We start from the raw sequence: 22390 nt of genomic DNA, 5'->3' as shown, positions 1-22390 counted from the left end.
CCACTGGGCTCTAAATCTTATATACAGAACTAAATCATGTCATTAAAGTAATATTAAGTAGAACAAAAACATCACAGCCTAATTGGAGCCCTTTCTTTTAGAGTCAAGAATTACAGTATGACTACAACACACATATAAAACCAAAATTCTGAAAAAGACATCTACTTTTTACATTACAATGTTGATACACATTGGAGGGGAAAAAAAAAGGTCAGAAAACACTAAATAAATCCCACTATGCAATCTGGAGATTAACAGAGAAAATGGCTTATTTTATTAAAAACAGTATAACCATTCATTTAAACTGAATGACTAGAGACACTTGGCCTAATTTTCCAAAGGCACTGAGCATCCAAAGCATCCACAGTCTATAGGGACCTGCAGGTGCTCAGTGCCTCTAAAAAAACAACAAAAATCAGGCAAATTGTCTTTAAAAACCAAACATAGTAAGATTCAGTTAACAAGTATCACAGTATATTAAACACTATACTGTTAAAGGCTGGTGGGATTTAAAAGTTCCTTTTTACAGCTTTTGTAAGCATACAATGTTACTAAAAATGACTTACTAAGATAGAGAAGCTAAACAGACATAGGAATGTTCCTGAACACACAGTTTTAAATTACGCATTGCGATCCAAGCGGACATCAATTTCTCTGCCACTGATTTTTATGCCGTTCATTATCCTACAGGCCTTTTCAGCAGATTCTGGTGAGTCAAATCTGACTGTTCCACAGCCCTTTGATTTTCCATTCTCCATTTTTATTTCTGCAAACATTACATGACCTGAATAAATAAGTTAAACAGCAGTTATTTCAAGTCCTCAGTGTACTAACAAATTAAAGAACTCAGAACTGATTAAAAAAACCCCATTAAGTATAACCTAGGGGAACATATGAAATTGGCACTTTCAGATTGATGGTACATTCACACATTCAGGCAAGGTGACACTGGACAGAACAGCAGGAAAGAATCCAAATCCAGATCTGCTATCTCAAATATTTCCTGAAGTACGCCTGTATTTGACCTCAAGTTTGAAACAAAGTACCCTGTAAGACTCAAGGAAAGGTGTTTCATACTAAAAGAAATGTGAGTATTGATAGGCATTATCCAACCTGTAGCTTAATCCAGTCCACCATGTTCATCACAAAAACATACCAAGCAATAGTCACAAGCAATTTTTTAAAGAAACTGCTGAGCAAAATTAAAGCCTTTAAAACAATAAAGTCACCAGGCTGCGAATGGTGGAAAGTAGCATGCACTATTCAATTCCTGCTTTGAGCTTCCTTGAGGTTGGACACTCAACTCACAAGGAAATATTCTTATAAAGATCTCTTGGTACTTCTAAGAATGCTCAGTTCCCTGGACCTAATGAATTTTTGTTTATGGTATGTTGTAGCACACTCCTCCTGAGCCCCCTGAATGTCACTAGGAAGAAAAAACTTTTCCCTGAAATACAAAGCCTTTTATTTTTAAATATCATGTAAGACTGGCCTTTCACTGAAAGAAATTGAATACTGGGAAACAGTCTTTGTATTTCCTTACGATACTGACAGGAACACAATCTGTTGCTTATAATGCTTAAAAGCAATTGAACATAACTACTACATCCATTAGCAAACAGAGATAATGAAAAAAAAATTCTGAACTATCTCAAAGTTGCCCAGGAGGTTAAGACTTTTAAAAAGAAAGAACCTGTTGTGCTATATCCTCCATCTACAAAAAAACCATCAACACCTTGTAATTTTTCACAGTTGAACTGCGAGGTCTAATTTATATCAAATCTGTACACAGCTGCATGATGACTGCCTTAGGCATCAGTAGTATGTTTTAAATTATTTATCTTTTCTGTCTATCTAAAATAAGAAGTCATCCTGTAATTCAGTTAAAGCTCTCCATTCTGAAAATGTTTTCAAAACATGTCATGCATTTCTACACCCAAGCTTTATTTTTCACTTATTTCTATGAAAAGACCAAGTTTTCTGAATCAGATAAAAACAATTATTGAATATTTGTAGCAAACCTTTATTTTTTAAGATAAAGGGGAACATTACAGCCTGCAAATATGCTAATCAGGATCACCTGTATGTATAAGAAAACCAGTAATGCTACACTGGCAAAATTACTAACTCTGATTCAATGCAGCACTGTTTCTGAAGTAATGCATGATGTGGACAGACCCAGGCTCCTGCACATATTTATCTCACAGGAAACACTACATTATAGACTTTTACTAGCCAGGGAATATGTCAAAAAAAGAGAAAAATTTCAAAGAGTAATTTTATTAACGAATTAGGTTAAAGTTTATAGCAAGTGAGCTCTCAAAGCCAACACATCCCACACTGTACCTTGGTCTTGTGTTTGGGCACGCCTAAAAACTATCTATCTCAAGAAAGCTGGGTGAAATAAGAAAGATTAAGCTAGCCAGACTCCTCTTCAGAGTCCAACAACAGTCTTCCTGCTGTTATCTAATAAACACCACATAGCACATGAAGTCCATGAGCAGGGGTAAGGTTCATATACATACCACATTGACTGAATTTCTCCTTTAGCTTCTGCCAGGTCAAGTCAAAAGGAAGCTAGAATAAAAAAGTATTATTGATAACAAAATATTACAATGAGAATAAGAGTGTGTAATCAAACATACACACAAAATAAGCTTGTAGTTTCTATATATTTAATTGCTTACATTTCTCACAAATATCTGGTTGCCTTTAGAGCCTAATCTCTCTCTCATGCCACCTCCCATCGGGCCAGGCACAAATCCTCGATCGATGTCCATGTTCCTGTCCAGGCCTCCACCCATTGCTGGTCCCATTCGATCAAAACCGGAACCCATCCGATCCATTCCCATTCCTCCAGCCATATTGTTCATACCACCCATTCCACCACCTACACAGAGAAAGAAACAGAGGATAAAATAAAATCTCCTTTTAATAATAAACACACAAGTATTTGGTATAAAATAAAGTTCTTGTGCCAGGAGAAGAATAACTTTATTAAAACTGCTGTAACATAAACCATAACTTTTACACATGCACAGTGTTTTATTGAGGAGCATGGCTAGTATTTTAAGACAAAGTATTACAAGATATAGAGTGTCAGTTCTAAAATAATAATAAAACCAAACTGCATCAAGCTATTAGTCACACCATCTAATATAGCAAAATGTTGAACATATATTTAAAGTCAGTCTTGTTTAATTAATAAAAATATGATACCCTTTACCAAAAAGATCAAATAAATAACTGTGGCAATACATAGATACAGATAATTTGACCAGACACGCTACTGTTTATTTGGCTTTCTGCATTTATATTCAGCTTTACTTAATGCAACCATACCCACACCTAATTACAAAATCTTCTAGAGAAGTTTTGGGTTTTTTTGGCTGAGAACAGAAGTTACTGCAAGTGCTGTAAAGAGCTTTCCTATGTGTCACAGTTAATAAAAATACATACATGGAATAAAATATATTAATTTCTTTTATATACGGAACAAAGAGCAATAGCATTCGAATAATATTTCTGTATTCATAATTAAAAATTAATGTACAGTAAAACTATCGATGTAATTCATGAAGAACCCTCTTTTTAAGCCTTATACCTTCTAAGACTGGCGCTAGAAAGATTTTAGTTTCTCATCTGCTCTAGCCTGAGGAACTCAGAGAGTTGCTGCAATACAAACTCAGTATTGGAGCTTTGCAAAAAATTAAACTGGGTAATAATCTGAAATTCAAGACTGATTTTCTATTTCAATGATGCCAGACTACTGAGGTTCATGAAGTTTACTCAAATAACTCTGCCTGTCTTTTTTCTGAAACACAAGTTTGCTTTAATCACTTCTCTATCCAAACTAGAAGTTGAAACCAATCCAAATCTAAGATTAAGGGAAAGACCATATTAGCTAGTTTTCCTCTGAACTTTTACCTCAACAAAACAGCTTTGAAAACTGTTAGACTCGTCACATGCAACCGAGTTCTACTTCCATCAACAGCAAGACACTACACTGCAGCAAGTTCCTCGATACAAGTAGGTGTACACTGTATTGATACATTGCCTGTGCATTTATGTTCTATTGAAACAAGTTAACCTACTCATTCCAGATCTTACTGGGCCCATGCTAGGTGCTCCCATTCCTCCTGCAAAAACACCAATCATTCCACCACCTAAACAGAGAAAAATAATGAAGTGACATACACTGAAACCACCAGTTAGTGAAAAAAAAAGCAAAGCACACACTAATGAAGTGCACTGTTTGCAACGTTACCTGGCAATATTTTTCTATAAGGGCACTTTAACACGTGCCTTTACTAAACAAGCTAAATAGGAACATCTAGTAAGTAAAATTAGTTTCTCCTTTTTTACTACAGGATTTAAGCTACTCTGATTTGTTTCTAGCTTTTCTCCCCTCTGACAGCAGCACAAACATGGTAAAACTAAATGGGCCATTTCCTACATCAGAAAGAACAACCTCAAAACTCAAGGCTTCATCTTATATGAACTTGACAATATAAAGTCAACAATTCTGCTGCAAATCAAACATCCTCAATTCAACTCTGATACTCTACTCTAGCCAAACCAAAGACCCCTTCCTTGATTTCAAGCTTACTAAAACCAAATCCCTTCACAGTATTTCTTTTTAAGATACCATTACCCTAAATATTGTAACAGGAGTATATTAGGGCCTTTCCTGATCAAACGCAGTATCTATTAAAAGACTCTGTAATTTCCTTCCACTATTTAAGGTTAAGCTGGGAATCTGATCTTGGTTCTCAGGACACTATTCAAATGGTCACATCACTGACAGATTGTAAATTGAAGCTTGCTGGATCTACTGAATGAAAGACACCCACATCAGCTTCTCACAGTAGCCATGTTCACAAATTTCTAAACCAACATGTTACCAGAAGACTCAGAAACCTACTGCTTGCAGAAACATTTATAACTGAAGTGGCCTTGCATTTTCACTCAGGAAACAGATGTTTATGCAAGTAGCCAGAGTGAAAGCATTCACTCTATTTTCTAAGACATTCATTCCAAGGCATTAAGACTAGGTCAAAGGATGAGCTTATTATGTTCTAACCACTTCTACACAATTACCAGTATTGAAGAGAAGCACACAACAGTTACCCTTTGCTATGACTTGCCTCAACTAATAAAATTTTTTAAAAAATAAGTCAACTTTTAGACCAGATATGCTCTTAGCAGTTCTTCTCTTTCAAGGAGGTGAATTAAATGAATGGGAAAATACAAGAAACAGGGAAGAAGAACACCTGTCCCCTATAATGCATTTTGTGCTCAGTTTCAGGCCTATTACAAGAAAGACACAGAGGTGCTGGAGTGTGTTCAGAAAAGGGCAACAAAGCTGATCAAAGCTCTGGAGCACAAGCCTTGTGAAGGATGGCTGAAGGAGCTGGAGTTCTCAGCCTGGAGAAGAGACTCAGGGTAGTTACTCTCTGTAACTACCTGAAAGGAGGTTGTAGAGACATGGGGGGGTCAGTCTCTTCTACCAAGTAACAAAGCTCTGGAGCACAAGCCTTGTGAAGGATGGCTGAAGGAGCTGGAGTTCTCAGCCTGGAGAAGAGACTCAGGGTAGTTACTCTCTGTAACTACCTGAAAGGAGGTTGCAGAGACATGGGGGGGTCAGTCTCTTCTACCAAGTAACAAGCAATATAACAAGTGGAAACAGCCTCAAGTTAAACCAGTGAGGTTTAGATTGATATTAGGAAAAAATGCTTCACAGGAAGAGTTGTCAATCATATAAACAGTCTGACCAACAAAGTGGTAGAGCCATCATCCCTGAAGGGATTTAAAAGACATGGGCTCGTAGCTCTTGGTGACCTGCTTTAGTGGTGGACTTGGCAGTGTTGGGTTGAAGGTTGGACTCTATGATCTTTTCCAGCCTAAGGGATTCTGTGATTCATCCAGGTAACAGCATAGTAACAAAGGCTCTACTGCTGAACTCTTCCACACCCCTGAAGATGGAAGAGTACCTCATTCAAGGGAACCCCACTGCCAACAAGACATCATCTATAAACAATATAATGCTGTCTCAGTTACAGAAGAGACCAATAAATACCATTCTGAACTGTATGAGCTCAGAAGGCAGGACAAAAACTGAGGGCATCAAAATTCAATACTCCTGTCCAATGCTGCCTGATTTGAAGTAAAAACAGCATTACACCATGCATTTGTAAAACAGGCTCATGGAAGTTACAAAGGCTGTATATGGACAGCTTGCTCAGGATTATCAGAAGCATATACTTCAACACTCCAAAGATTTAATACTCCACAAAATAAACAGTATGAAGGTAAATGCTTTCCTCAAAAAGTTATACCATTCATATTTTACAGAGGGGAAAAAACCCTCCACACCTGAACCTCTGTCTGAAGTGGTGGCTCAGATTACATCCTTACAGTAATGACATGGGGTGAAGGGATAGATGACCAAATGAAACCAGGCCTCCTCTTCTAGCAAAATTCTTCCAATACTATGTCAGAGAAAATTTAACAGTTACCATACCCATCCTTCCAAAAGACTCTCCAAAACCACGGTTCAATGCCATGTCACCACGACCAAATTCTCTTTCCATGTTTGCTCCCATTCCACCACGGAACATTTCTGTAAAGAACAAAGCAAACAACCAGAAATATTCTGTTATTTACTTATAATTTGATGCTCCTACAACATTTGTTTCACAGCTGCTTGTTTAAATAGAAGTAAGTCTAATGCACACATCAGAGGCACCTATTGCGCACCCAACTCTCCCGCCAGTTCCTAGGCCTTGTCATGCAACTACTTCCTTTGAAGGAAGTATTATTACCCACCCCTAACTGGAGAGCTTTTAATAAATAAGTATTAGCAAACTAGTAGGTGTACAGGAACGGTGTTCAACTACCTCCCATTCGGTTGACTCCAAATCCTCCCATGTTAGGCATTCCTTCCATTCCACGAAATCCAGGAAGTCCTGTAAAAAAGGAAAAGTGTTTTCTATACAGTATTAAAGAAATATTTAATGAAAAAAACTTTATTGCACGTACCGCCTCCCATTCTACTCATTCCACCAAATCCTGGGCCGTCTATTCCCATACCTTTAAACCAAAAAGATAAACAACACTTAGTACACCCTAATGGATTTTTTACAACTTAGAGAGAGTTAAAATCTCTAAAACACACTACACAAGACTTGCTTTGTCAAAAGGCTGCCATTTTTCCAAACACAAAAATGACAATTTTAAACTTCAAAATTTTTAAACAAGCTCCGCATAACTTAAAAATAAAGAATATGGATTTACCTCCTGGACCCATGCTCCCCATTCCACCACCCATGCTCAGCTGTGTTGCACTGATGGGCTGTCCACCTGGTCCAAGTCCCATACCAATGCCACCAAGACCACCTCAAAACCAAAAAAATATAAGTATGATCAGAAGAGAGACCTTCCTCTGTATCACAAAGACCACAGTAAGCAGAAGTATTACTAAACTGTGCCAGAACATGCATCACCATGTACTAAGTGCAAGGAGTAGAAAACAGAATGTGCACTTACGAGGTAATTGTGAACTTTTGCTGTCCACAACACGGAAGTCTTCATGAGGAACTGATTTGTCATCCTGATAAAACAACAAGGATGTTATGCTATGATCCTTTCAGTGTTTTGGCAAAGACATATAAAGTAGAAATAAATTAAAGCAAATTACCATTTTTACATGCATGGGTCTGTCAAACAGGAATTGTCCATTGAACATAGCTGAAGAAGTGCAAGTCAAGGAATCTTAAGAAGGCAATTTAACTGTTTCTGAAGAATCAATATAATAAATTATTATATTTCTGTTCAGTTACTCTGAGCCTTATCTTCCCCTACCTTATCTTTAGAAACCAAATTCAAGGGCCAGAAGATGTAATACAAGCTGTTAGGGACATTAGTTTCACAATTGTCACAATGCTAGGTATTTTAATTTTGTTCAACATCATGAGGAACTTTTAGAATTTAAACACTCTAGTCCCTATATGGTAGCTATAAGGCATATAAGGCAAATAAACACCATTTGCAAAACTATGTTGTCAGAACCATTAAAGACTAATCAATATATGATCGATTATTTTTCAAAACCAAGGATACATATCGCTTGAACAGCTTCAATTGCTTGTTCAAAAGTAACTGTTCCCATTCCTCGACTCTTGCCATCTTTATCTTCTTTGATGTCTGCACGCTTCACAGTTCCAGCAATGCTGAAGACCTCCTTCAGTTTCTTCCAGCCAACTTTGAAGTCAAGCTTAAACACAAAAATACATCAGTGATTTCAGTGCACTTCTCTGTTCTGCCATCACATTTGGAAGAGATTTTCTGCATTGCTGTTAACTCTTCATTGACAAAATGCTTGATAATTGTAAAAAGTTGAGATTTTGTAATATACACACATTGTGTGAAAGTCCAAAGTCAACAATTTATTCTATGTACATGTATTTTACTTTAATTAACATACTAACATTGAGTTGGTTCTTGAGAAGAGCAGCTGTAATTCCACAAGACCTCATATAAAAACAGTAGTCTTTTGTGCTAATAAAGAACATGAACCACTGTATTTGTTGGAACTTTATTGTGTTAGTCTAAAGAAACTAGCAAGATAAACTGAACTATATATTTAATTTTCAAAAATGCAATTGTAAATAGTGAAAAGATTTATAAAAGATTTCTGAATCAACAGATGACTGCAATAATTAGTAGTGCATGTCAGTCTCAAGAGTTTAATGTATCTTTCCATGTCCAAAATATGAACACATACCCAAGATTTTCAATTTAATATACTATGAACTATTTCCAACCCCCTCTTTATATTAAAATTGAACTACACAAGTATAAGATGTCTTAAAAAGATCAAACATTAAAGTTATAAAATACAGTTTTAAGCTTACATTGGCAACAAAAATCGTGGATCCAAGCCTGCCTGCTTGCAAATTACTGATAACCTCAGGAGGAATGTTTGGATTATTGAGAATAGAAGGTGGTAAATTCATCATTCCAGGTGCCGCATCAGGTCCATGTCCTCCTGGAAACTGCCCTCCTCCACGCTGTAGTGCTCTACGAGCATGTTCCCCTTCAGGATCCTGAAACATGGGCACAAAACAAAGCCACTTAACCATCAACAACAGGCCTGGCAACAAACAAAATGGTACTATTTGAAATTCTGCATAAATCCATCAAAATTATCAACTAATAAATATGCTTGTCCATGTCAGAGGGATCATGAACTGGATTAGCATGGAGACCCAATTCCCTCACCTCTAGAGGTGGGTCCTTTCAGATGAGGTTGAGGCATATTGGCAAAGCACTTGTTGAGGAAGCGTGCACTGCCACTTCACATGCTGTACCTAGCCTATGGACAAGTAGAAAAGATTTCATGCTAAAGGACTGTCAGCCTAGCACTTTCCTCCAAGAACTGAATTAATTTAATTAGGTGGTGGTTTTGTATTATTTATTAATACCATTATTAAAATTGTAACAGGACAGGAAGAACTGCATCAGAAACCATCATACACTACAGCACTACAATAGAAAAGTTGACATTATTTCACTTTCCAGACAGCACAACTTCTCTATTTCCATCCCTATTTTTGCACATATGTAGTGGTCTAATGATTAGCTCATTCTGTGTCATATTTTGAAGCAGGTAAGCAATGTAAACATAGAATTACTTAGATTGGAAAAGACCTGATGACACTAAGGTAAGAATATGAAGTAAAGTTGTTTAAACAAAAAACAGCATTCGATTATTATGACTCTAGGACATGCTTTTTATCAGTTTACTTGGCATAGTATCCAACCTTCTGCAAGCCAACAGGCAGTTCAGCCCATTAAGAAAATTTCACGAAAAATGAAACTAAAAATTACACATCTCAGATTCTCAAAACACTGTATGGTCATCTCAGTAGCTTTAGTATCTTCACTGTTTCAAATTCAGCAGCAATAAACATACCTCTTTAATATTCAGGGGTCTTCCACTAAGATCATATTTGTTCATAGTGTCTAATGCCTTCTTAACAAATTCTTCATCTTTGAATTCAACCACACTTAGAAAGAGATCAAAAGATTTAGAGCATTAAAATAAAGTTTAACACGCCAAAACTAATAGAATGTTTGGATAGCAGTGTGCTTCTACACACATAAAAAAAGAAACTTACCCACAACCCTATATCCACGAGATTTGTCATCATATGTAAAGAGAAAACAAGCAAAAAAACAAGAAGTCAGTCAGCACATATGACAAAGCAATGAAGATTCCAGTTAAAGATCCCAGCTCACTGTTAAGTAACTATACAAGTTATCTTCAGCTTCAAAATTCATAATATATGCTCTTTAGTGGTAGCCAATCTGAATTTCTCCTACTTTCACAGCATACATACCATTCAAATGCAAGAGAATACATTTTCTCTTACACATTTTAAGTCAAACCAGAATTGGAAAAATGCCACACAGATCCATGTAAGGACAACTGGGAAGAGGAGGTGGGAGGGAAAGGGTGGAAAGAAAATAACCCCAAAACATAACCAAAAGCCAATCAAGACACTCATCATGTCATTAAAAGCTGTCCACTAACTACAAAATTCAAATCTACCTACATCAAGTACACCACTACAGTGAAAAAGCAATCTGCATACCTCTTCAGTACTACAGCATAATTGAGAAATTACCTTATAAGAAAATAACCTTATTGACTGCACCAGCATCCTTCTAATAAAGCAAAGAGTTGAGGATTTCTTTAAGTACAGCAAAGCTGACAGCATGTTTTAGTTTTAACAAGTATTAAAGAAAGTAATTTACAGCAATTTATATGACCTCAGTTGAGACTCAAACCTGCATTTGTCGCGTTCTCACTGCAGGTTTGGAGCTGCTATTGGCCAAACATTTGACTATTATTAAGAATACAGAGGAGCTTTAACAATCTTCACTATTAGTGCCTCACTGCAGGCACTCTGTTGGCTACCAATCATCTGCACCCATTTAGTTTTAAGAAAGTAAATTCAGTAAGCCAGTGTTTAAAAGTACCAATCCTGCAAAGCTGTGAAATCAGGCACTTCACCCAGTATACTCTTAGCTAGCATTTTATACTTATTGGCCCCAAGAAGAGCATACTACACTAACAAAATTTAAATAAAATGATTGGTTTATTGAACATCCTTTATATGAAACAGATTTGTACCAAGACAAAGGTGTTGGCTAAAAAGAAGAATTAAGTAAATGCCATTTGTTAACATTAAGAGAAGTACTTTGTCCCTTACAACCAGCTAGTGTGAGTTGCATGAAGGTGTCAGACTACTTCTAATACGGAATCCACAAGGCTACCTTAATGAAAATCAGTGTAAAAATGAAACTTACTTTCCAATAACTGGTACAGGTATTATACAAAAATAAAACTGCTGAGGAACTTTTACACCTCTAGCAGATTGTTGCCCACGGCACTTACCCTTGATTTTCCTTCAGCATCCTTAAACAGCTCCACGTATGTAACCTCACCAACTACATAAGACATACAAAGGGAAAATACCAAGAGACAATGCATTTAAACACCAGTATCTTTCTTTACTGTGCCCCTGTGCACAAGTCTACAGAGAATCACCTATTATTCACCAACAATCAAAACCAGACCAACATACCTCCTGTCAATGGCTATATAATTTAGCTAGTTTTCAGAAATATGCAGCAGCCACATTCTCAAAAGCTAAAAACAAACAACTATATTTAACCTAATTCATACTACAGATCATATTTTGGCCAGTATGATATAGTTGGTGAACAAATTCAGATATACACAGTCCCTTAACCTAACAAATGAAACGTCAACGTTCACTGAAAAGTGTTGCATTTATCATCCTACTCACAACACCTGTTTTAAGGTGACTTTCTACCTGAATATCTTCAATCAAAAGTTTGCCTTCAATAATAACCAAATTTACACATCAAATATTTCACAGCAAGCGACTCACTTTCTAAGGTAGGAAGTTTAAGTAAATAAAGCAATCAAATAGTCACGTCACCTTACAACAGATAAACCAACAGTTACAGAAGGGGGTCTGGCATTTTTCACAGCCTAAAAGCCAAGTGTGCTTTGCATTACTTTTGAAGAATCAATTTTTCAAGGAAAACACAGAACTAACTTTTTACAAAATCTATATATTATCATTATTTTACCCCAAATTTAAAATAAATTTTTGGGGTAGTCATATTTCTCTATCAGAACTGCAACAATAGTAACAAGCTTTTAATACAAAGCTCCAGACAAACAGTCATGGCAGTAGTGACAATGCAGACAAAGTTAATGCCACAGCCAGATTCCACCAAAGAAATACAAAACAACTTTTGAAAGACATCCCTTATTATTCAGGTTAACACACTTCATGTGTTGCTTAAATACAATAGCCCTTAGAGAAAAAAAAAATCTACAAGAACTACAACTAGACAAAACACAATCTCTTTAAGAACCCATGAGGTCATGCATATACTCTCTACTGTCACACCAGAATGGCAGAAGATTGTGAGCACTTCATTTACCCAGCCTACCCTGCAATGCAATTGTCTCGGATGAAAGAGGGGGAAGGGAGATAGATGTACCACGTAAAGGCCAAAACAAAAAAAGTCAAATCAAATCTGTGTGGCTCAAAGGACACATCGGTTGCATTTAAGCCCTATTGGTTTCTGTGTGAAGTGTATTACAAGCAGTAAGTTACCTTTCTCTCTCATCAGGTCTTTAATAGCTTGCCATTTCATGTCATATGGGATGTTGCTAATAAAAACTCTATTGCGATTAACAGCCTTCTTGTCCCCAGAGCCTGCATTCTTCTCCTTTGCATAGGGGTGGAATCTATTCTTGTTTCCAAGAGAAGGGATTGCCTTCGCTTTTGCAACGAACTTCTCTTTCACAGGTGCTTTCCCTTCTTTTGCTGTCTCATCATTATCCCTACATTAAAAAACAAAAATCCAAACAAAAACACTATTAGTCTTCTGTTGGGTTATTAGACTACCCCACCTCCTACCTATATAATTGAGTATTTCCTATGCTATTGGAATTCCCAGGATGTCAAACACTGCTTTTAAAATTAGGAAATCATGCTACCAGAGCAATTTCAAAATACACTGTTTAATCAAGAACAAAAAAATGTTACAATATTAAGTAAAGAAGGTGTATCTTACTAATTCACTTACATTCCACTTCACAAAATCATAGAATCCTAGAATGGTTTGGGTTAGAAGGGATTTCAAAGATCATCTAATTCCAAGCCCCCTGCCATGGGCAGGGACACCTTTCACTAGATCACCTTACTCAGGGCTTCATCCCACTTTTAACACTTCCAGGGATGGGGCATCCACTGCTCTGGGCAACCTGTGCCAGCACATCCTGTCTGTCAAGACTCTAAAAGATGGAACTATGAAACTACCATGAAGACAAAAACAGAAAGAGTGAAAAATGAACTATGGTACCCATGCATTAGTGCCTTGGTAATTTTCACACCTCACTTGTACAAGTTACAGGACACTCATCACAGAAGTGGGAGTAGAAGCAGTCTAAGCTTGAGAGTTGAAACAGCTCAGGATGGTTCATTCAATGGAGTAATAATATATCAAAATCAACTCCAATAGGTTTTATATCAAATTATGTTCTACCTACCTCATAAATAATTTTTATTCACAATTTGTGCCAGACTACTGTTAGACAGAAAATTTAACTAACAACAACAAATATTTTTTTTTCAGTTTCACTGCTTAACACTACTAGAACTTGAAAACTTTCTGAATGCAAAGGAAACAGTTGTATTAAGCCATGCTATGATTCTAGGACTAATTAATTAACTAGGTATTATCCACTAAAAACAACAAAACAGATGCCTGGCCCTTTGTCTTTCAAAACTTCACCAACAGCACCAAAATTCTCCTTTTAAAATATTTTTATTTTTTAGATGAAAATGCAAGAAAATTGGCTGCTTCTCTTTCAAGGCAGGCCAAATCTCAGGGTCAATAAGACCATACACTTTTAACAGAATTAGAAGAAATATCTGTAACTCTTCAGCATTCCTGATATTGTTACTACAACAAGGTCATTTAGCACGCTAAGAGGCTCAAGGTGCTTGAATTGTTACTTTTAAAAAGAATAACTGCTGAACTGAGAGAATCCACTGAATAAAGCCACACAAATGTGATCCACTAAACAGATGCTACTTAGCAACTTGAACTACACATCACTGTCTACTTACAGAGAAACTTTAAAACATGTATTTTAAAAAGCCAGAATTAGCATCTTGAGTTAGAACAACTAGAAGGTAATGTCCTACAGGACTGACAGAAGTGAATGATTGTGAAGCTTCCTTCTTAAATTAATCTTTACTCTATTTCCCACATTTCAGACGGTTTAGTTTTTATCTCATTTAGACACTTTGGAAGGTTTCAAGCATTTCAGTTTTACAACTACAACATATGGTAAAACCAGTGATTTTGATTAACTGACAAATTTTCAGCTCTCTGCACTTTTGTTTAACAAAACAGTGAGTAAATAGCAGTCCTGCACTCAAAAGCACATGCAAGGAGCTTTCCATGAAGCTAAATGTATTATCTACTCAAGCCTGGGAACTTTTCAGAGGAGAGTACATCCAAATACATCCATATTCTTCCCATGACTTTTTCCCCAATTTTGAAACACTCGTATGGTATCAACTTCACAGTCCTTGTGTTTACATGCGGATTAAGAGTGGATTAGCAACTGGGAAATGCATGGATACTCCCGTGGGGCAAGTATTTGTAAAATTTAAAACATCTCAAGTCAACAACTCGCTATCTGGTTCAGGCATCCTCCAACGTCCCTCTGCATCATCCCTCCTCCACACCATCCTGTGTCTGTGTGAAAACGTAATTCTTGTGTGGCTGTGTAATGAAGTGAAATGAAGGGAACAATGCAGGAACTGAAGGGATTCAGGGAGGAGGCAAAGAGCAGAGTATCAGGTCTTCCAGTCAAATTATTTCCTTCCAATCCAATTCTGTTTGCAAATGCAAAACTAACCCCTGTCCAACGAGACTCCTAGTAAAAATCTGAGTTCTTCCTTAAGTTTTAGGATTAGAGCAATGGATTCTCTTCAGCCTTTTAAGCTCTTTCCTACTTAAAGGATTATGAAACAGCCCCTTGGTGCTCAATGTGGTGTACAGGATGAGACAGGTCTCCAAATATGGAATCCAAAGGCTCTGAAAAACCTGGCTGTATAAATCAGTCAAGAGCAAAGAAGATACAAGCCTGGCATAAACTCCTAAATCTGGGAAACAAAGCGACACTGCACTGGGTCTGGGAATCACAGCCAGGCTGCTGAAAACAGAGGATTAATTAAAGAAACAATCCTTCTTGCAAAACTCATCTGCCTAAACCAACACAGGTCAGTGAACAGGCCAGAGGCAGAGATCCTTTTAAAACTCTTACCCTCCTCCTTGAATATTAAAAATAATTTCAATCAAATAATACATTCAAAGTAATTCACATTAGTCACCTACAGACCAAAGAGAAGACAGATTCAGAAATTATGAACTGACATTTTCATGGGGGAAAAACAATAGTAATTCCTAATCTTTGTCTTTTGTATAAGCTACACATTTCACACATTAAATTAATATTTGCCTGTGAAATCACAGACCATCACCATTCCTAGGACTGGGGAAAAAAATGTCAACAATTAGTTCTTAAAAAAAAAGCACATATGCTCACTGATTTGAAAGACCTATTATCCCTTTTGGGGAAAAAAAAATAAAAACCTTTTGAATCTTCCATAAAGTTTTGAAGACAAAAGACAAGCTTTCCACATGCAAAACTAGAAGCCTAAAAATAATAAGCACAAGATACATCAACATGAAAGCCCTAAAACTTGATTTTTTTAAAACTAACTTCTCTCCTCACAAGCGTCCATAACAAGATAAGCAGACCAAAATGGAAGAAGTTCACAACATGTGATTCCAAAGCATATGGCTCTCTAAAGCTTTGTTGTGCTGAACAGCTCCACTGCCCAATACCAATACAAAAAACTTAGGGAAGTGTGCAAACTGAGCCAGGATTCCTGTCCAGTTTAATGAATGCTAAGCAAACCAGGTTAATGAAATACTTTTTTTTTTAAATATATTTAACCTACAGACTGACAGCTTAATCCTTTGTGCACCCGTTTGGGGGAAGATTAGAAACTGCATGTGAAAGAATAAGATTTGTATCTCTGTTACCAAGAACCCCCCATTACTTTCTAACTTCAAGTTGTGACTTCTACCATGCTGAATGACTGGGATTTTTCATTTGCTTGTGAGGTTTTGGAGGGAAAATATATTGTTGACAGGAGGGATACAGAGAAAATACCTCATTTCAACATCAGCAGCCTCAAAAGGCAATAAAATTTATACACCTAAAAGGGGCAAAAGGGTGACAATCGTCCTGTGAAAATTCAATTCTAATCTGCGCAGTTTGGAAGCTGAGGGCCAGACTAGGGGGGAAAAAAACAAATCCACAAATTCTATTTTATAGTAAGTGGAATTTATAGTTTGTAAACGAAACTAAATTTTACAGGGAGTCAAGTAAAGGCATGAAGTACATCTTTATTCCTCCAGCTTTATATTGAAGATGATCCCACATACATTTTTTTAAACACAACTGTGTTAGAGCAGGGCTGCTTAGAACATGTCAAAACTTCACAGACACCAATAGCTTTGATGTGCTTTAGCAGTGGGTCTACTGTAAATGTATTTTCCCTCCAAGATCTGAATGAGATTGGAAGAGATATTGAAATTCCAACGATTTGAGGCCAAAACCTAGTTCACATAGAGTGACAATCCTCAAAGCCTGACATCAAGAACAACCACACACATAAAGTTATTCATGGTATTGTTCCAGAGAGCTGGTAGTTCCAGCTCCCTTATACTAAATTCCTTTTAGACCTACTATATAATTTTACATACTCCCTGTATGAAAATGTTACAGCTTCCAAGAAAACTTCGTGCACGCATGAGCGGGGTTCGCTTTTAGAAAGTAAATTATTCTAGGGCTGTGTGACCATTCTCACGTAAACAAAGACTAATTCAACGGCTTTACAAATAACATCGTTTCGGCAAGAAGTGGAAACGTAAACGGCACCAGAAGCGATGCGGAACACTCCTGGAAGAGCACCCCATGGGAACCGGTCCGCCAGGTACCAGAGCCCGGGGCTCGGAGCCCAGCCCTCAGCGGCCGCTGACCAAGACCCGCCACCTGCCCCGTGCCCAGGCCGCGGCCTCCCCGAGCCGCCGCCCCGACCCCGGCCGTGCCCCGACCCCACGGAGGAGGAGCCTTGGGGGTGGGGGGGTCCGGCCACCTCCTCCCGCCGCACCCCCGGCCCCGCTGCCCCCGCCGCCCTCCCGGCCCTGCCCTCACACACATTTTGACGCCATTTGCGCTGCCCGCGCCGCTACCGGGTGCTGCGGCCGCGGCCGCCGCCGCCGCCGCCGCCGCCTCCTCATCCTGCGGCGGCTGTTGCGGCGTCTGTTGTTGCGGTGCCGGCTGCTGCTGTTGCTGCGGCGGCGGCTGTGGTGCTTGGCCGGCCGCTTCCTCGGCTCGGCGCGGCGCGGCCGCCTCCGCCCTGTCGCTCTCCGCCATCTCGTGCCGGGCCGCGGCCCAGCGACCGCCGGTTTGAAACGGGCCCCGAGCGCCTCGGCCTCGCCGCGCCGCGCCGCACCAAGTCTCGCGAGAGCGCCGCTCGCGGCCGGGGGAGGGCACGCGCGCCGAGGCTTTGTGCGTTGCCGTGGCGACGCGGGGACTGCTCGGCCGCCATGGCCGCCGCTGCGGCCCGCAGCAGCCGCATTCCCTGAGTCAGTCGCAGAACAGTTCTGCCATTGGGAAATCCCAAATTGGAATGGTTGGGAAAGACCTCTGAGATCTTCAGCTCCACCCTTTAATAAAGCACTGCTAAGTACAGCACTAAGCGAAACTCCCCAAGTGCTACATGTTACCGTCTTTTAAATCCGCCCCTGCAATGGTGACCCCACCACTTCTCCGTGCAGCCTGTGCCAGTGATTGACAACCCGTTCCGTGAAGAAATTTTTCCTAATATCCAACCTAAATCTCCGGTGCAAGTTCAGGCGATTTCCTCTCACCCTATCACTTGTTTCGTGGGAGACGAGACCAACTCCCGCCTGGCTACATCCTCCTTTCAGGCAGTTGTACAAAGTGATAATGGCCCTCCAGAGCCTCCTTTTCCCCAGGCTGAACATTCCCTCGGGTGCTCCTTACAGGACTTATGCTCCAGACCCTTGATCAGCTGCACTGCCCCTCTCTGGACACACTTCTGCACCTCAATGTCCTTCTCGCTGTAAAGAGCCCAAAACTGAGCACAGGATTCGTTGTGCAACTTCACCAGTGTGAGCAGAGGGGGACGATCACTGCTCTAGTCCTGCTGGCCACACCATTTCTGATAAAGAAAAAAAATCTTGTATGGCCTTTTTCCAAACATTTCAGTATCCCTCAATATTAAGAAGATCCCCACATTCATCATGAACTGAAGGCTCCGGAATTCTGAAGGATTTGGACACAAAATCAACACTTAACCTGTGTTGAGACAGCTCACACCAAATATAGAATAGGCTGAGTGGGAAGGGACTCATCAGGATCATCCAGTCCAACTCCTGGCCCTGCACAAAACACCCCAAGAGACACACCATGTGCTCAAGAGTATTGTCCAAAGACTTCCGAAACTTTCTCTGGCTTGGTGCTGTGATCACTTCCTTAGGGAGGTTGTTCCAGTGCTCAACCAGCCTCTGGGTGAAAAACCTTCTCCTCATCTAACCTAAACCTCTCCTGACTCAACTTAGTGTTATTTCCTTGTGTCCTGTCACCGGTCACTACAGAGAAGAAATCAGTAGCTGAGCTTCTGCTTCCCCTTGTGACAATGTCGAAGATCTCAATGAGGTCTCCCCTCCGTCTCCTCCAGGCTGTCAACTGACCTCAGTCACTCCTCATAAGACCTCCAGACACTCCACTGTCTTTGTTGCCGCCTTTGGACACCCTCTAATAAGCAAGATTTTTAAAAGAAGAAAAAATCAGTTATCATTTGGACAAAGTTTAATAATTTTACTAACTACAATTACAAAAGCATTTTTAAAGGGGTAACCAAATATATAAATATCTATTACATAAGGAAAGCAATTCAGTCCTCTGCAATGAATTTAGATTGGTGGTTTCTGGTTGCTGACCCACTGACCTGTACTAATGCGGCTTTTGCAAGTAAACTCCTTATGAGCTGCTGGAAATCTCTTTTGTCTGTGCTCATGACTGTCATAGCAGGTGTTGGTAACATGTGAAATTTTGGAGAAAGCGCTCAAAGCTACTACAAAACACTCCAACATCCTCCATTCCAGATGAAGGCAGAAAGGCATGTCCAGAGGACTCATAAGAGATGTAATTCTGTTTATTCATTAACCATAATTAGATAAATATCTTGGTATTTGCGATAATAATCACTGCTGGAATAGTTAATGTTTACTTGATATTGCTATCATTACGTTTTACAGCTCTCATTTCTGCAGGATGAAGGGGAGTAATTCCCATGTTCAGGTTACCAGACCCTGTATTTGATTGTGCTTTGCACAGAGCATCTCGAGTGTTGGAATCCTATACTCCCTGAAGCAGTGTTATGGCACCAAGCAGCTGACACTGAATTCCTGTGCTGATGGGCCTGTGGATATAACAGGAATTGCTGACTTTCTTACACACAATTTGCCTATGTGTTCTGAATAATCTACCCCCTGCTTCAATTGGTACCTCCCCAAGTTTATATGCCTTTTGGGCCCATGGGTCTGGCTGAGGTGAAGTTAATTTTCCCCACAGCAGCCTTTAATGCTGTGGTCTGTACTGGTAGCTGCAAAGGAGTTGGTAATGCATTGGTGTTTGCTGGGACAGCATCACAGCCATATCTCCAGCATTCCCCTCACCAGTGGGCTGAGGGTGGGCAAGATCTTGGGACAGGACATAGCCAGATCAGCTGACCCAAACTATCCAAAGGGATATTCCATACCGTATGACATATGCACAGCAGCAAAAGCCAAGAGAAAGGAGAGACAAGGGTGGGGAGAGAGGGCATTTGTTATCACATTGGCCTTCCAAAGCAACTGCTATGTGGACTGCATCCTGGGAAGTGGCTGGACATTATCTGCTAATGGGAAACAGAGAGTAAATATGTTTTCCTTGGCTTCCATACACAGTCTTTGCTTTACTCAACTGCCTTTATGTTGATCCATGTGTTTTTTCCATTTTATTTTCTCCCATCCCATATTGCTGAAGAGTGCTAGAGCAACTTGGCAAGTCAAGATCAACCCACCACAGCACAGTGTCCTTGTTTTTGTATCAGTAAACTCTGCTGTCACACAATGGATTTTGCAATAAATACTCAAAACTGCACAATTCATACACATCCAAAGATGAGGAGGTGTTTTGTATTAAGGCTGCACTGGGGCATGGTCTGGCTAAAAGCCTGGAGGAGTTACGATAGCTTTGCCCTGTCCCCCTCACACCACAACTCCAATTTAGAGCATTCTGTCCAGCTCAGTTGCTTGTGTCAGGATTTTTATGGAAGTTTTGCCTCCTTTTCTACAAGTTCCACACACAATCACTCAGCATTTCTGTCTCCAAAGAACAGTAATAAAAATGGGAGAGCAACACCACAAAGAGCTGTTAGGGACCTGACAGGGGTGAACTGGAATTAAAAAGTAGAATTTCTTTGGTCTACAAAACTGTGTTAAAAAATATTTAAGTTTTTCCCTTGGAAGACTCTTGAGTATAAAATGATTGATTTTTTTTTTCTTTTTTTTAAATCTACTCACCATAGTTAAGTGAAAAAAAGGAAACCATTATCTTTCCATGCCATTTCCTGTGCTGAGATAGTCTCCTTTGTCACACACTACTGGTCCCTCCTGAGAATATTTAAAAATTTTCTTCTGATATGTGGGCTTCCAACATCTCTTCTGCCTCTGTTTATGTTCTTACATGAGACAGACAAGATTTCTGAGGAATGTACCTGTTAAAGAGGGATCCTTCATTTAGTCCAACACTGTTACAAGTGTTTTTGATCTGTCCTGACAAATGCCTCTTGTCATCCCCTAATGTAAATAGTGTTTCACAGTTATAGGTAGGGTATATGGCATAATGTTTGTACATTCTTGGCAAGCAGAGAGTTGACAGCACTAATTTACACACAGAGTTGAGGATAATGGAATATTCTTGCATATATATGTAAATATAAGCAACTGTAAAGGAACTATTATTGAAAGTGTCGTGTACAAGTAGTTACTGAGGCAAAATATTGTATTTTAAGTATCAGGGTTCTTTTCAAAACAGTAACTCCCCAGTAAATTCAAGTCTCAAGTCCTCAGTGACAAACAAGGCATAGCTCCCAATATGCTAATGAACAAACATGTATCATCATCCTTTTAGAAAGGACCACTTTGTCTTTTGTTTATCTCTGTATTTTTTTTTTAATTTTGTTTCTAGTTAAGTCATGATCAAAAGGAGTTCATCAATACTTTTGTCAGGTGGAACTTGTGAAAAAATTCTATGTTCCTGAAAGTTGGTTTGTATGGAACTTCAGAAAATAGGAAATTTGAGCCTCATAGCTTTTGAATCCATTTAACTTTTTTTTTTGTAAATTACTCTCTTCAGTTCTCACCTATATGATGCCTGCACGGTGGATATATCACACATAATTCTCCTTCTTTTGTTCTCCATGGTGCCTAAATGTGCTTAGCATTTTTTAGACACTCTCCCTTCTCCAGGAAGCCCCAAGTACAGCAGGAGAAGGGTTCCTTTAGCAACATATTTGCTTTGTAAATATTTCTACTTTCATACCTTATTTAAAGATTCCTTTTTGCACAGACAGAAGTATTTCCAGATCGGTCTGCACCTCCTAAGGCTGCACCCAACCTACACTGCTTTACTCTGTGCTAAAAATATAAAATTAACCCTACTCTGCAACTGGCACCCTCTTTTGCATACTTATAGTGGACCTATAGTAAAGCAAATACTATTTTCCCCAAAGGCTCTCTTTGCATTTAAGCATTATCTTTCTGGGCTGAGAAACAATGTGGTATCAGTCACACAGGAGACTTGTTCTACTCGATCTGCAGGGACCTAACTTCTTTGTCCCCCATGGAAGGCTTACATCTCCCTAAGTATCATAAAACTTTTTTCAGTGTTGTACAACCATTGACCACAGCTGGAGCCTCAATCTTCATCACTGATTTTTTACCCCTAAAAGGCTGCATAAGACCAGACTTTTGGTAGCACTTTTACTGTTCCTATATGGAAAAAATTCACATTATCCCCTCTTCCCCCAGACATTACTCTAGCTGCTGAATTATG

General features: G+C 39.1%; 1 protein-coding gene across 2 annotated transcripts; it reads right to left on the bottom strand.

The window, feature by feature from the left end:
• Positions 1–251: 251 nt before the first annotated feature.
• MYEF2 (myelin expression factor 2) lies at positions 252–17715 on the bottom strand. Of its 2 annotated transcripts, XM_058846733.1 has the most exons (17): positions 17421–17715; positions 12726–12955; positions 11465–11517; positions 10182–10189; positions 9977–10070; positions 8916–9107; positions 8122–8275; positions 7700–7749; positions 7549–7612; positions 7297–7398; positions 7042–7092; positions 6900–6968; positions 6524–6622; positions 4095–4166; positions 2688–2890; positions 2526–2577; positions 252–784 (listed from the first exon to the last, which is right to left on the bottom strand). In XM_058846733.1, exons 1-17 carry the CDS (start codon positions 17636–17638, stop codon positions 621–623), a joined length of 1875 nt encoding a protein of 624 aa, XP_058702716.1. In that variant the 5' UTR covers positions 17639–17715; the 3' UTR covers positions 252–620. The 2 variants fall into 2 exon arrangements, with proteins under 2 accessions (XP_058702716.1, XP_058702717.1); XM_058846734.1 differs by lacking the exon at positions 4095–4166.
• Between the last annotated feature and the right edge of the window lie 4675 nt (positions 17716–22390).

The sequence above is a fragment of the Poecile atricapillus genome, chromosome 11, assembly GCF_030490865.1.
Source record: "Poecile atricapillus isolate bPoeAtr1 chromosome 11, bPoeAtr1.hap1, whole genome shotgun sequence".
Lineage (NCBI taxonomy): Eukaryota > Metazoa > Chordata > Aves > Passeriformes > Paridae > Poecile > Poecile atricapillus.
This window is presented reverse-complemented; position numbering and strand designations above follow the sequence as displayed.

What these genes read in the sequence shown, in the direction of transcription:
- MYEF2 (XM_058846733.1), bottom strand. Translation starts at nt 17,638, where the DNA reads ATGGCGGAGAGCGACAGGGCGGAGGCGGCCGCGCCGCGCCGAGCCGAG. An exon ending in AGACCTGATGAGAGAGAAAG is followed by an intron (nt 11,518 to 12,725) that starts GTAACTTACTGC and finishes TGTCTTATGTAG; the next exon opens with TTGGTGAGGTTACATACGTG. An exon ending in GGAGAAATTCAGTCAATGTG is followed by an intron (nt 785 to 2,525) that starts GTATGTATATGA and finishes TTATTTATTCAG; the next exon opens with GTCATGTAATGTTTGCAGAA.